General features: G+C 36.6%; 1 protein-coding gene across 3 annotated transcripts; it reads right to left on the reverse strand.

The window, feature by feature from the left end:
- Positions 1 to 424: 424 nt before the first annotated feature.
- On the reverse strand, positions 425 to 15,565 carry LOC105058986 (katanin p80 WD40 repeat-containing subunit B1 homolog KTN80.4). 3 transcript variants are annotated; one of them, XM_010942094.4, is made up of 18 exons: positions 15,024 to 15,562; positions 14,558 to 14,688; positions 14,299 to 14,416; positions 13,964 to 14,190; positions 13,591 to 13,693; positions 12,666 to 12,736; positions 10,622 to 10,696; positions 10,411 to 10,554; positions 10,095 to 10,272; positions 9,447 to 9,974; positions 7,722 to 7,778; positions 7,520 to 7,638; positions 6,584 to 6,709; positions 5,227 to 5,301; positions 5,018 to 5,130; positions 1,442 to 1,558; positions 1,279 to 1,347; positions 425 to 1,019 (listed from the first exon to the last, which is right to left on the reverse strand). In XM_010942094.4, exons 1-18 carry the CDS (start codon positions 15,052 to 15,054, stop codon positions 947 to 949), a joined length of 2,355 nt encoding a protein of 784 aa, XP_010940396.2. In that variant the 5' UTR covers positions 15,055 to 15,562; the 3' UTR covers positions 425 to 946. The 3 variants fall into 3 exon arrangements, 2 of the variants coding, with proteins under 2 accessions (XP_010940396.2, XP_010940397.2); XM_010942095.4 differs by having other exon boundaries at positions 9,849 to 9,974; positions 15,024 to 15,561; XR_002166190.3 differs by lacking the exons at positions 425 to 1,019; positions 1,279 to 1,347 and having other exon boundaries at positions 1,535 to 1,558; positions 5,223 to 5,301; positions 15,024 to 15,565.
- Positions 15,566 to 15,881: the final 316 nt, after the last annotated feature.

Genomic DNA, 15,881 nt, shown 5'->3' on the forward strand with positions numbered 1-15,881 from the left:
TGCAAAGAAAGTTCTAAAAAGGTAAGATACTCTGGTTTAAGATCTTTCAATGATTAAGTTAATTGAAAATTTTGAGAACAGATAGCGGAAATAGAAGTAACAAAATCGATCTTGAAGTGAATTGAATTACTTCTTGAGTGAGTTTGACAAATCTATAACAAATTTTGCAGAGAAAGTTCTAAAATTGGTAAGACACTCTGGTTTAAGATTTTCAATAATTAAGTTAATTGAAAATTTTGAGAACAAATAGTGAAAATTAGAAGTAATAGAAATTGAAGAATAGAAAGGTGAAAAAAAAGATTATAGTAATAGAGAGAAGACTCTTATTCCGAGAGATGTATCTGCAACATATGTTAATTTCGGGTGGACATCATTCATTTTACATTCTAGTATTTGTAAAGCATGCAGAAATAGGAGCGTTAAATTCTGCTAAGAACTATCAATTAACAGTTTTTCCATTGCCTGTAATTGAGATACAAAGAAAACGCAACATGAGGATAAGTTCCTCCTGGCCCTTGCAGCCAAACATTGGACGGGCCAGGCTTGAATATCAAGAAAAACAAACTGTGTGGGACTGTATTATGTGACAAAATGATACAAGCGTAACACAACTGACATATAAAAGGGGCAGCAAGGGTTCTCTCTGTCAAGGTTAGCAGTTCACTGGAAGTTCATCAAATTTCTGAACTCCTTGTTCTTGCTGCCAAATATAGACAACTCAGCAAAGCCCCTGTTCACCATTGCGTGACCTTCTGGTGCCCCATTAGCAAGCTTACGAACATAAATAAAACAGCCAACACTTTGGTTGTTACAGGTGGCCTTCAGTGCCCTGATGCCCCCTAAGAGGCTCCTTATAAGCAGCTGTAGTTTCAGCTATACATTGGTGGGTTGACAGAGCTGAATCATGACAAACCCCTATGCATGTGTATACAAATCTGTCAGTCAGTCACAGCACCTCCTGCACGTCCTGCAGAGCAAGGTTCAGCTCCTCTGCGGCCTTTGCAATAGACCCTCCTCTTCTGTTTAACAAGAAAAAGAGGAAAAAAAAAAATTCATGTTATACAAGGTTTTCCAAAAGATATTCAGCAACATCTATTGCAATAGCATCTCCAGTCAAATAATTGATATACATTACAGATAGAATTCTTGAATCAGTTTGTTTTTATACAAATAAGGTGTTGCATCCAATTGTGGACCCTTAAATGACATGCTGGTGGCTCTTCATGTCAATAGACCTGGTCAAATGTTAAGTTCCTATGGTAGTGGATGTAAACTCACCCTGTGAGAGTGGAAAGACTATGCTTGGCCTTTTCCAGCTCAATGAAGCACAAGTTGCACCGCTCCCGCCTGGCATGGAAAAAATAAAAAAGATGGGAGGAATCAAATGAACCAGTACCTTTCCACTTGAAAAAAAAAAGCATGTTGTCAAATGAAAACAAACCTCTGCTCTGCTTGAAGGTCCACACCAACGGATGGACCTGCTGATAAAGTTGAGTAGATTACAGGGCCGAAGGTTCTGACAAGCTTCAGCAGCATCTCCAAGGAAATCCCTAAATGCCTAAAACCAAGATGGTCAGTAAATGGCACCGCCCTTCAAGTTACAGCTACTATAAATAATGAGCAAGTGGACCGGATTGGCCCATTTCTAATCCGATCACCCAAAAATGAGCTGGTCAATCTGAACCAAAATAATTTGGATCAGGTTTCGACCCAAATCTAGCCTGTTTTAAATATGCCGATATGCATCACATGAGATGATGACAACTTGAATTGACACAACTGATAGAAAATGTATTCCAGGCAACCTCTGCTGATCCATCTCAAATTTGAGAAACTAAGATGCTGCTTGGCATCATTTTCAGTTTTTTTATTTTAGAAAGAAAATGAAAATTTTACTTTTTTTATTTTTTTCAAAATATATACATATTTTGTATAGTCAATTATTTTTAAAAACATAAACATAACAATGGTTGCGGAGGTGACAGTAGTGATGAAGAAGACAATGGAGGTGCCGATGGCATTGGTGGCGAGGGCAATGCCAATATAGCATAGGTGGTGATGATGGTGGTAGGGCACCAGCGATATGGTGAAAACAATGAGATGGCAGTAGTGATGTGGTCGAGACGGTGGTGACAATGATGGTGACGGAGTATGATGTAGTGACAGTTATGCAACAGCAATGGAGGGGATGACTGCCATGGTGGCAGAGGTGACAACGGTGATAGTGGAGGTGGTGGTGGTGGTGATAAAAAATATTGAGTTTTTTATTTTTTTAAGATAATTTTTAAAGAAATTTCTTATAGGACTGAAAACAGATCGGATATGAATAAAGATATTAGTCGGATGCAAAAATTCATATCCATATCTGTTTTAAATGAATATGGATACAAATAAGATATCGGAAGTATAGATATATATATATAGATATAAATCGAATAATTAAACTTTATGATCATAAAATTAAAGATATCATTAAGTAGATGATAAATCAAGTTAATACCATGTTAATATGATCATTTATTTTTCTTAAAAATTCATGAATATTATATAAAATTAAATAGGATTACAAATAGAATCGGATATTCAGACACGAATCAAATAGTTGTCTATCTATATCCATATCCATTTTTTTTAACAGATACGGATACCAATACAAAAATTAGTCGGATGCTCAAATTTCTATCCATATCCAAATAAATTCGGATATGATAACGGATCTGGACGGATATTATCTTATCCACTTTCACCCCTAGTTTCTTACTTTATTTTTTTAAAAATAATGTAATTAATTTTTGAAAATAAAAAATAAAAATAATAGCATAAAACATGTTTTTTTGTCTCAATTTTTATGATTTTATTTTTAAAAATAAAAAATAAGAAATGAAAGCGATGCTAAATAGACCCTAAATTTTGCCATCGACAATAGGTTTTATCTAGTTAAAATCATCTGTGTGTTGTAATAGGTCCGTCGTCCCGATACTGGGTCCCTTATCGGTACCCTCTTATTATATTGTCAGTATGTAGTACAGTACGAGATGACAAGACATACCGAGTATCGGTATGGAACAAGACTACGTATTGGTCAAAATCAGCATGGTATGGTGCAGTACAACTGATATCGTATGGTACCATTTGATATGGCAAACCTTGGTGGTTGATGATAGTTTAGATGTAATTACTAGTTGATCTTATTCGGAGTATGTTGTTTAACAATGCCTATATGGTACTTGCCGCGTTATTGTACATGATTTTACTATTACAATTAACCCAATCTACACGTCTCTTATGGTTTGTTGGGGTCATTATTCATCCAATTCAACTTGACCAAACCAATGGATAGACAATGTAAATATAAGCCTCGATACATAAAACCCATATGGAAATGGATCAGGCTTGGATCAAGCCAAAATCTAATCATAACTGATCAACTCACGGCTGTGAGTATTAAGAATGAATTAATATTAACAGCTAAGATGTAGTTGCAAAGCAGTCTTCAGATGGATGGAACTTAATAAACTGATATCTAAAATATCCAATCTAGCCCCAACGATATCGATGATCTTACAGTAGTGCTTTTGCCATTTTTGGCAAAAAGAAAAAAAAGCAGTTACATAGATTTTATGTGAGGTCTGCAAACCATCAGCAAGTTACAGAGAGATCCGACTTAACCATGTGAATTGATAACCCCAAAAAAATAATGATAAGAGAACTGGTAGGGTTGTATTCACTGGAACATTGGATTTGGATGCAGCACTACTGATAAAGTAGCTTATCATCAATTAGGCCTCAGAAAAGAGAATTTGACCATGATACTTTAGAAAGATAAGTATTAGGGAAAGTTAATCTTCACATTTTCAATCTTTAACAATAATCACCAAGCACATGCTTCGATGGTATCACCCCTTGACATTTGGGCAAGCAGGCATGGGCTTGGATCCGATTGAAGTCAGCCCTTGAGGGATGGGGTGGATATAGAGTAGAAGATAGATTAGCCCTCCCAGCCTTAAAAAAGAAATTAAAAAGGAAAATCTCTATCTTCTGAAGCAATAACAACAAGAAAAACACACGATACAGGTTTTGACCAAAGAAATGCATCATATTTGAGTGAGCTGAATCAATGGAATTGACCAAAAATCAGACAGTTATTAGAATTTTTTTGGCTTTGCCAAGGGCTGCTGAAGAATTCAATCCACACAGTAGCAGCATCTAAAGTGACTAAAGGAAATTAGTGATAAGGGATGCTGGATGCAAGCAGAGCCTATCATGCTTGCACCATATGATAATACAGGCAGGATAAAGGAGATTTTACATCATGCAGCGCTGGTCATGAGGCCTAGGGATGTCGATGGGTATCCTACCCGGTGGGTACCCGCCCCTACCCACGGGGTAGGGTCAGTTTTTTTTTTTTTTTTTTTGAAAAACCCATCACGAGTCGGGTTAGGATCTTGGTTTTGAAAACCTGCAGTAGGTAGGGTCATGTTGTGGATTTATCCCTAAACCCTATCCTACCCCACCCGTTATATATGTATTTACTAAAATACCCCCTCCATAATAGCATATTTACAAATATATCTACATATATATACCAAATCTCTTAGGGACTTAAGATTTCTTTCGCTATATAATATGTATCTATTTGTATTGTACAGGTTGATGGTTGAAACAGATTTTAGAACTTGTTCGATTTAAAATAGATGTGAAACTTGATAAATTTGAAACAGGTTTGATTTGGTGATGTTTGCATTGTACATTTGCTTTGGTGGGTTGTAGGTAGGGTAGGGTACTATCCACCATCCGTATGGGTAGGATAAGTATTTAAAATCCCTATCCACCATGATGGGTAGGGTCGGGTGGTGGGTGAGGTACGGATTTAGCAAAACCCATATCCTATCCTATCCATTGACATCCCTAATGAGGCCAGACCTATTGAAAATTTATATTTTCTCTGTCCTGGACCAGCCCATTTGCATTGCAGTTATGCTAGAAGATAAATCACTGAAAGGAACATGAAGCATACCTATCCATCTTACTCTCTAGAAGGCTAGTGAGGACTGGTAGCAGACAAGTGAATATATCCAGAGTTACATTATCACTTTTTTCTGTCCAAATGCTTACTACATCAGCAGAGACCTGCATTATGGGATTATCAAGGTAACATCCAGCTCTTTTCAACTAACACTCAATAAAATATTTTTTTTTTTAAAAAAAGATCCATAAAATACCTACAGCATGATCAGACATCTTTTCCACTGCATTGATGACACCCCTGAAATCATTTCTTTGCCAAAGCCGGTGAACAACCTGTAAGTCATACATAAGGTTCAGATGCAATCTACAGGGATAAATATCAAATTACATGCAGCAATAAAGTCATCTGTGCTCACTGCTTAGAGGTGTGGATCACTTGTTTGAATTGAAAATCATTCAATGATGCTAGAAAGCTATGAAAACTTTTCCTGATCATGATATCATGGAATCAGGAGCAACTTTCATCAAAGCCAAAGATTGTAGGATTCCCGATAAACAGAAACAAGTCACCTTTTCAATAGTCAAACTGAACAAATAAATAGCAATATGATTATGAAACTAGTCTAATAGGACAAAGTAAACTTACCATCATTCTAATATGAGAAATGTTTTTTTCTTTTTTTCCCATCACTCTAATATGTAATATGAGAAATGCTTTTTCTCCTTTTTTTCCATCATTCTAATTCTGTTCTGTACCAACGACAGTACATATGCATGAAATGCAATGCTACTGACCTCTTATTTGCAAACTTCTAGCATGTTTTCAGGTTGTTTATGTAACTTTATCCAAAATATGGCAATAGCACAAGTTTCCAACTTGGAGAAAAAGGTTTATATCTACATATATGAATTCCTTTTTCTTTGGATTATACATACAATTATTATGCATACACAAAAAAAAAGTCATAATCAATGACAACTAGTCAAATTATCTTTTAGTACGTAGCAAAAATGTCTTAATACTTGACATTCTCATTGTATTATCTTAGGTTGTTTCTGCAGATGCATACTCAGTACCGCAGATATGTAGCATTCTTATAAAATGCTACTTGTCATCTGTCAGCATAACCTGTAAGTCCCTGATCTGGTTGAAGTCTAACAGGGGAGAAGTGGGAGTAGGGTTCCCATTGCTTGCATATGAAAAGTTGAAAATTCAAGACAAAAGAAAGTAAGACATGCATTGTCCTATAGAAAATTAGCTACATGCAACCAATGAGGATCTGTTCAAGAGACGACAGTTAATTGATTAAAAGAATAATATGACGGCAATAAAATGAAATTTGGAATGAGAAACCAATGATATGATAATTTAAAGTTTTTTCTGAAACTTTAATCAGAAAATTATATGAAAATTGTATGAAACATGATATGTTTCTAAGCAGATGGGTCTTATTAATTATTATCCTTGGGAGCCACCAATCGGTTGAAATAGCGACTATATATAAAGCTGACACCAAATATATGGCATTTGGTTTGCTGGTCAAAAGTAAAGACCTTTATCATCTTCACATGCAAAGCAATAATGTTTGCAGGCAAATTCATCATAAGAAATCACCTGTAATTTTGTCAGCCGAGTCTGTGCTGAGTCTAGGAATTGTTTATGTTGTTCCATCAGATCAGTAATAGCACCTTCATCATTAGCAGAGATTGTTTCTTTTTCAACAGATGGAAAGTGTCCCCTCTGTTTGAAATAATGAAACACAATAACATATGAGCAGATATATAGAGGAAAATGAAGGTAGATATGAAAATAAATTAAAAAATATTGCCAACAATAATTGTTCTACTGTAGTTTGACCTATATAAACAAGGCAAACCAGGGACTGAAGGGCAGGCACCGGATGCAATATGTTGTACTAGTATATATGAAACAAGTCCACACATCTTAATTCAGAGTCTTACATATGTAAGCTATAGAAATATGTGATTCCATTTTGGCACTTCATGTTGGATAAGCATCCTGAATTCACGGAAGTTCAAGATGATTAAAGGGCATAAAAATAAAGAAAATCATGGGACAAAATCAGTTGACCAAGGATGCAGTTACAAGGGCAAAAGAAGGTCATTTCAAAATCCAGCCAATAAAATCATTCGAGCCAAAAAGGAAAGAATGCCATGAGCAATTTTTATTTGAAAAAAATGGCATACTAAGCTATGTATTCATCAGATGAATAACTATTAAGCATAAGTATTTCATGGACAGTTTCTGCAAGAATGAAAACAATAACCAGTAATATTTTCCAACTGTTTGGTAAAGAGACTAAAATGAATCAAGAAGGCATACAGCATTATCATATCTTTGCAAGCAGCATAAGATTTTTATATCTGTGCATTAACATATTATATTTGCAGTTTGAGATTGGCCAATGATAGATAAGCAACTGCCCACCAAATCAAAACTTTACAATGTAAAACAATGAAAAGAAGTTCTAATTTAAAATGGAATATTCACTGCACACTGCTGGTTACAAGGAGGTGAGGTGGAAAATACCAAAGAATATGAAACATTAGTAGCAGTTGTAGTCTCGGAAGAACTGCTGGGTGTCGGACTCTCGTAGCTGGAAGATTGTTCTCTCCTTTCCCAACTTGCAACAAGTGATCTTGTTTTACCTACAAAGCACTCATAAAATCAAATACACAAGGCCAAACATTTCTCTCATATGCATCCATGGACGATAAGCAGGAAAATATACCTCCTTTTAGAACTTCCACAGAGCATGTCTCGCTTGGCTTATGGGCCCTAAAGTTATCTGAGACATAAATATGCCAATTTTGCACATCAATCAGATTCTACAAGGAATCCTTAGTAATTGCAATAGCAAAAATTGCGAAACTAGAAACTTACAACATCTGTATGTCAGTGTTTAACACAAAGGGCTTCTTTCAAGCAAAATGTACAATTAAAAAAATAAGTAATTAAAGTGAAAATTGAAGCAGTTGAGTTCCACAATTTCTGGTAGACAGTATTTTAACCAAGTAGCCAGAAATTCAATTGTGTTAACTGGCTTTGTATCTAAGTCAAGTAGAGAAAATCAACAATGTGAATGGATAATATCTTGTCAAATTGATTCCTCATTTCCTCCAATTAGTTAAGGTCCTTGTGTTCAAAAAATTATCAGCACCCATACAGGCATTGATTCTTGCATTGTTTTCAAGATAAATCTGCCTTCACACCCCCTTCCTAAGCACTTCCATTTTTATAAATTCTGAGTGGCTCACCTCTCTGCACCTATGAAGAATCTGGAAATATAGAAATAATCCTAAAATCATCATGTATCAAACATGAAACATTGAAGAGTTCAAGAATAGCCTTCTCTCTCTCTACCTCCAATCCTCAGAAGCAGGAAACTTAGGGTGTCCTACCCACTTCTGAAGCTATCCGGAAACTACCCTTACACCCGCTTCTTGAGCCCTTCCTTTTTTTCATATGAATTACCGAGTGATTCACCTTCCCACAGCCACATCCCCAGATCTGTTCCAACACCTTTTCCCTAATAGGTAAGAAAGCTCTAACCCATAGAATGGCAAAACATTTTCGTGAACTAGCTACATAGTTATTAGTATGACCTTCATGTCACAGTTATATGGATACATAAATGACGTAGCAATTATATCTATTAGACAGGGGCACAATAAATGATAAACATGCACTGTAGAATTTTTTTTTAGTGATTTGTCTCTTGAATATTATTTTTCTTTAGAACAACACATCAGCACTTGGCTATTTTGATTTACCAAATAAACACAATATATGAACAGAACAAGACTGTCACATTCATCATCAACCTTACTATTAAGGTGCAAGCACTAAAATTTGACCATACAGGAACTACACCTTACATAAACCCTTCAAGAACATGATATCATTGCAATTGGATAAAGCAGAAATGTCTCAAAAGGCTTGACTTTTGCATCTAAATGATTAGAGAAAAGAAGACTTATTTCTGAAACAAAGTAAGAAACATATTTGATGAAGGAAAGTGATATAAATAGGCACAGCTTTCAACTTCAAGCAATTTAGTGTACCATCAGCATCACCTAAGGAGTTACAACATATGCAGTGAAAAGTACAGAGGCAAGAAGGAACATAAACAAGCAAATATGTTATCTGTGTGTGTTTTGACGTTGTTAATTTATCAAAAATATAGCACCACTGAAGCTAGCAAAAATTAAATAGCTGAGTGCAAGTGAAGAAATAAAGTCTTCAATGTTGCAAGGCATAGAGATTAGAGAGCTTTATTCTGCATTAATAATATGGAAAGCAAAAATGATGAAAGGAGCTGAAAAGAAATCATAAAACAGAATGAGAAGGCATATAAAAGTGGAATGTAAAAGACAAGGTCCAGCATAAAAAAATCTAAAAGCAATATCTAAAATTAAATTTACATTATGTTGAATTACTACGATTCTGAACATACAATTTTCATGGTTATAACTAGTGCTTGGCTCAGTCAACGGACTTGCTCCCAGCTTCCCAGTCACACTGCATATAACGTCATCCAGTTTATGTTCTCCAGCACCCACTGGAGGATCTGCACCACTGCCAGTAGGCTGAAAATTTTGGTCCAAAACTTCATTTGATTCAGAGTTTTTACTGCCCATGAATTTAGATTGCATGGAAGTATCTATTCTATCGGAATCATCTCTGATATTTGATAACTCCTGGAAATCAGAAAATTTGGACCGGACGCTATATGGTAGTGTTCTTCCAGCACCAGTTTCTTTTCTAGAATCAGAGCCCAGCTCCACTCTTGAGCTAGTTCTGGGGACAATAACAGGTACCACATCACTTTTGTTGAAAGTCTGAATATTGGCTGTACCATGAGTCTTTGATGAACTTCTCTTCAGAGTTGCAGCACCCGGTGCTGCTGCTGAATTCGCTGCAGTTATTTTTGGACCGGTGCTCATTCCAATCCTTTGAGGGGTGCCAGGGACAGTTCCAGTAGCTTCAGTTTTACAAAGGAAAAAAAATTAAGGATTATTTCAATCATTTTCTACTGCTTCAGACATCTCAAATACAGAAACTAAGTGCACATTAGCACACTTGAGAAAGATGAATAACCTACATGCCACAGGCTTTGCCTCCTTGACTGCCAGCTCTGCATTTTGTGAAATTGATAGCCTCCCAATACTTGTCTTTAAATTGTTGCCAGCTGGCAAAGACAAATTACCACTTGAAGTGAATTTTGATTCCAAATGACCATTTGACCTGGCAGCACTAGCAACTGCATATGGCTCAATGCGCTGTAATTCAATGTGTCAGGTATTCTCATAAAACCAATTTGACTTAATCACATTTTAAAATAGATTATATTTCCCAAATCCCGGAATGGATTGGTCAACACACCCATGAGACTTAAATAGACGAAAATTAGACCATACCGAGAGGTCCACGACCCAAACTCCAACACAACTTTGATTGTAAGAACATCCAAGAAGTTTTTCCTCATGAATGTTCAGATCTGATAGTCTAGACCAACCAACATCTACAGCATCATGGCATCTTATTGGTTCCCAGGAGAAAACCTGAACAACAATTATGGTTAATGTATGAGCTAAGTCCATGGAAACAAACAGAAAAAATGAACCTTACCTTCAGAGTTTCATGCAATCCACAAAGAAGATTTCTCCCATCAGGATTGAATGTCATCGAACGTACACCAGTAGCCTGGAGTTGAAGTTCGAAAAGTAGCAAGTTAAACACGAAAGGTTTGGATAGTTCATTCATTGTTTAGTAGCACCAACATTTTCAAACAATATTAAATGATAAAATAAGATGCAAATGCTCAGATGAGTTAGCAGAATGCCTCTATCAAAAGCGAATACAATGAACATGAAGTTAGGACTTCAATGGAGTTCGAGAAGTACAAAGAAGAAGCGAAAGACTGCCAATTTTACTGCCAACATTCAAGACACATATAGAGGACCACTGACAAGTGGGAAACCTTTTTTTTCCATGTGTAGATGAGAGTTTTCTTGGAATAGGAATTCAAAGAAATTAGCTCTAAGCCCTTGTCTCATTGCTTTATAACTAATGAATTCATTGCAACATCTAAAGGAGCACCATATATGAATAAAGATCCAAAGGGGCATTAATCTTAAACTCCAAACTTGATGAGGTTTGTTGATTGTGGCAAATGATTTGACATGTTACTCCTGCTTTAAAATTCACATTTTCTTGTTTTTTGTTGGAGTTGTTACAACTTGCAATTGCAAAATTGCTCTGGAAACCAGCAAACAAAGCAAAAAAATGATACAAAAGAAGGCAAATTGGCCACCTCAAATTTTCAAATTTCTGCACCAATATCCACACTGAACGACCTTCAATTATTTCAAATACCAAAATCCTGTCATTCTCATAATGTTGTTCCTTTATGTTTCTTTTAGCAGAGCTGATTCTCTTTCCAAACTGCATGTTAAGAGGAGATGAATTGCAATTGTTCTTCCTCATCCAACCACAAAGACCCTTTCACTCCAACATGCAAGTGTTATTGCAAATATTGCACTCCAACATGCATGTGTTCTTCTGCTCCTGATGTCCTTAATAACAAAGTCATCCTAACCTACATGAAAGGATAAGAACAGGTCTATTTCCACATTCATTATCACCCTACATGAAAAGGTAAGAACAGTTGCCATCTACTATCACCCTCTGTTGGAAAGAAAAACCAAGAGCTGTAAAAAGAAGAAGAAGAGGAGGATTTTTGCATGTAAAATGGGGAGCATCAATCACGATAATTCTGACCAATTCAGTGATGTCCCACCTTCTCTTCTCTCTAATCTCAACAGTCTCTTGTTTAGGAAGGATCTTTCAAAGTAGATAGCACCAAACCATCTTGTACCCCTTATTTTATTAGAAGCAATGTTGCAGCAAGACAGATACAATTTGGACACATATCCAAGTGTTTGACTTGGCAAGTGGGATAAAAAGATATACAGGGATGCATATAAATTATAAGTTTAACTAAATTATATATATTTATACCTTTGATATTTTTTGCTTAAAGATTAAAAATAAATTGTTGTTAAGGTCTTCCAGTATACATGTTCCTCATTCAAACTTCCCAATTAACTGAAGGATATAATACAAATAAGATTTAGCAAAGTTATTTAAATCCCTACATCCTTGGCCAATCACTAAAAGGAGTTAATGCTCGCTTCAAACTTAAAAATGGAGGGTCAAACTCATTGTTCGAAGTGTTCAACTCTCTGCCAATCTTTGAAAGTGATAACTTGACAACTTCATAAGTATACAAGTGTCTAATACATATTCGACACGGATTTCTGGAGCCAGATGCAAGCGTCTTGGTAACACTGATTAGAAGTCCGAGTGTTCATCTTGAAGTAAGATCCAAACAAACCTGTATCTTCAAAGCATCATCTTTTGACCCAGATCGCCTCAATGTAATCCCAACTCCGAATAACTCCCACCTCTATAGGGCTCTACTGGGCAAAACTGGAGTTATATAAAAGACGAACAGTGCTTATATCAATGTCACCAATACTTATGATATAGAATTTTTTTAAAAAAAAGTAATGGGGCCATTTAAGAGAAAAGTTAGACAAAGACCTATAATTAACATAGATATAAATAAAATACAAGCCAATTTCGATGAAGTTATAACTTATCAAAATACCTCAGGGCCAGCAGATCCAACCAACTCAAAAGTTTCAAGGTCCCAGAATTTTACAGTTCTATCAGCTGAGCCTGCATCATGAGTTTTGGAAAGTAATCAATAAAAATGATGGTTAAGATAATTAAGCACACATATAGTTCTACTAATTTTTCCAATAACAGACAAGGTACAGACGTGACATTCTACTAATTTTTCCCAAGTATGACATATCAGATTCTTCTAGACACCATGAATTTTGACATTCATTTCACATGTTCAACTAATAGCCATTCCATGAATCCAAAAACTGAGAAACAAATGGTATTGTTGAAAACATGGAATAAGGGATTGATAATTAAGCCCATCCTTGGAAAATGAACATCTTGTACTTGAGCTCCCATTTCCTGTCCACTTGAACCATGATGTGGTATTGCCCTATTCCACTCCATAATTTTTAGGCAGAAGTAGCTTTATTGAGGATGTTTTCAGCAACCTTCAGGCATTAACTTTTCAATTCTTTCACCTACAATATATGCGTTTATCTTCGATGTATAAAAATCAAATCAATATGTCAAGTCAGAAAAATAAGTATTTTAAATGGAAAATTACTCTTCAACCCTTTGTTTACTGGAGAAAATAGTCAAATTATGTTGCTCTTCTAGGCTTATCTTCAAGTTCTGAAGATGGCATAGATACATTTTATTTGTTAATCTTGAACTTGTGAACAATATATTCAAAAACAGCAATAACAATAATCTGCCTAAGTTCAGTTTGCATATATCCTTTGCTTTTGTACCAATTCTTTTTTTTTTTTTTTTAAAGGATGCTTAGAAAACCTATTCCAAGATTCCTTCTCAAATTTCTTTGGACTATACTATGCATCTGATTGATCTACCAAGCATTAATACTCATATTAATAATATAATTGAGAACTATTCTAGCTAACCTGTTGCAAGGAGAAACTCATGAGGATGAAAATCTATGCACTGAATCTGACCCTCATGGCACTTGAAATCATGCAAAAGCTTCCCAGCAGTCAGATCCCAGAGCTGTAGAGACAGCGATTTTAGAGCAAGACTTGTTAGAAATTCGTGACAAATAGGATATTAGTGCAACTAGGAATATGTTTACAACTTTAAATGATAATGAAAGCACGCTACAACTGTTTTGAGGAGGCTTTTCTCATTTATATGCAACTGCCTGCACTATGATTTAATTCTTTATGAGAACTACTAAACAATAAAAAGTAAGTACAACTGGATCCTGAGTTTCTTTTTGCAATCTTTTTGGAACTACCAAAGTGAGGTACCAGCCCATACCTTCACGACATTATCTTCCCCACCAGAAACAACCCAGCGACCATCAGGAGTGAATCTAATAGCATTAACACCTCGAGTGTGGCCTTTGTACGTATGAATGCAGCTCTTCCTTCGGATGTCCCATATCTTTAGATTTGTATCCGATGACCCAGAAGCAAGGAACTCCCCAAATGGGTGAAAGTCAACTGATATGCAATTTGATCTGTGACCTGTAAGAGTGCGAACAACTGAAAAACAGAAACCAAATCCAGTCATGGCCGGGAAGTCGTCTCCATCATTGATTCAGCTGTCATAAGCATTCTAAACGTTCTGTAGGAGTGAGAATAGGTCCATACCCTTTGCCTCCTCTAAATCCCACAACTTTATTGTGCCACTGGCTGCTCCAGCAGCCACTAATACTTCCGATGAATCAAAACTTACTGACTCAACCGCACTTGTATGGCCAGATAGGCTCTGCAGATCACCGGCAAAGACATGAACAGTTGAAACATATTCTTTGCTTCCATTACAAAATTTGAACTTCTGAAGCACTTCTATGCAATGTACAAAAGGAAATGCAGAGCAGATAGCAGAAAGGGACCAATAGGCACCCACCAATATGGCATTTGGCTTTCCAATAGACCAAAGATTGACTTTGTGGTCTTCTCCTCCCGTGACAAGAACCCTCGAGGTTCTCCTCCCAATCTTGAGGCAATTGACATTGGAAGAATGCGCCACAAACTCCTCTACATTTAACATGGTTAAGGCATCCAAATTTCATCTCTAATTCCCAGATAGTTTCCATTAGCACCACCAATCAAAGATCACAAGAACCCGGCAGTAAAGATCCAAAACGATGACAAAGAAGGAAAGATCTCAGAAACTGTATCTAAATTCACGAATCACTTCTTTACAAACGGAAGAAAAAAAATAAAAGCAGAAGAGATCAAAATAAATGAGGTTTAAAGAGAAAAAGACCAAACTTCAATCCAATAATGCACTCCCTTGATTAATTTCTGGCGAACCCTATAACGATTTATTCTTCCTTTCATCGAAAACAGAAACGCCAAGAAAAGGATACGTAGCTTGTAGGCGCGTTTCGTGGCCGCCATCAAGCTGGGAATCAAGAACCAGGACGAGCACCGTCTTCTTCGTCTTCTAGCGATCCAACAACGCCGACCCCACGAGCCCACCAAGCGCCAAACGGATCTCAAGAAGACACCCCGGCATTTCTTCGCTTCAAACGGATAGACAAAGATCGCTCCACCATCCACCGATTACCGGTCTACCATCGACCAAAACCTCCCCCAAATTGCCGCCGCCGCCGCCGCTATTTCGTCGTATAAACCTCCTAAGGGTGTTTTTCGGAGACAAGAGAGCTGTGCGTTTCTTCGCTCCCTTCGATGGGGCGAGAGAGAGAGAGACTGGAGAAGAAGAGGGAAGAAGAAATGGAGCTTTCTTGGATTGTTTGGTTCCAAAAAGACTCAACCTTCTCCCCCCACCTCTACGCACCCTTTTTTTTCTTCCCACTAACAATTCTAAATTAACTTCAATTTTTCCCTCCTCCCCCTTCTCCCTCTCCTTTCTTTGCCCGTTGCCCTTTGTTTCCATTCCTACTCCTTTCTCATCGTTTTTACGGTAAGCGATTTGACCTGCGGAATGCGCTACCTGATTGGTCTCTCTTCTCCATATGCCAGCTTCTTTGGTCCCCCTTCTCTCACTCCAAGATTTGTAAAATAAAAAAGTATAATATACATGGAGGGTTGGGATCGGATGGGCAATTTTTGTGATCTACCAATCTTTAACTGACACATGGCTTGTAATGTTGCTTGTACCTAATATAAGGTTGGAAAATATTAAACAAGAAACATATTGTCAATGTGGATGAAGACTATTTGTATGCAGTGTGAATGGCAGCTTGCCCATTTTAAATTTTGAG

This window comes from Elaeis guineensis, chromosome 16, assembly GCF_000442705.2.
Source record: "Elaeis guineensis isolate ETL-2024a chromosome 16, EG11, whole genome shotgun sequence".
Taxonomy (NCBI): domain Eukaryota; kingdom Viridiplantae; phylum Streptophyta; class Magnoliopsida; order Arecales; family Arecaceae; genus Elaeis; species Elaeis guineensis.

What these genes read in the sequence shown, in the direction of transcription:
- LOC105058986 (XM_010942094.4), bottom strand. Translation starts at nt 15,054, where the DNA reads ATGGCGGCCACGAAACGCGCCTACAAGCTAC. An exon ending in TTGGATCTGCTGGCCCTGAG is followed by an intron (nt 10,697 to 12,665) that starts GTATTTTGATAA and finishes CTTCAACTCCAG; the next exon opens with GCTACTGGTGTACGTTCGAT. An exon ending in AAAAGATGTCTGATCATGCT is followed by an intron (nt 5,131 to 5,226) that starts GTAGGTATTTTA and finishes CCCATAATGCAG; the next exon opens with GTCTCTGCTGATGTAGTAAG.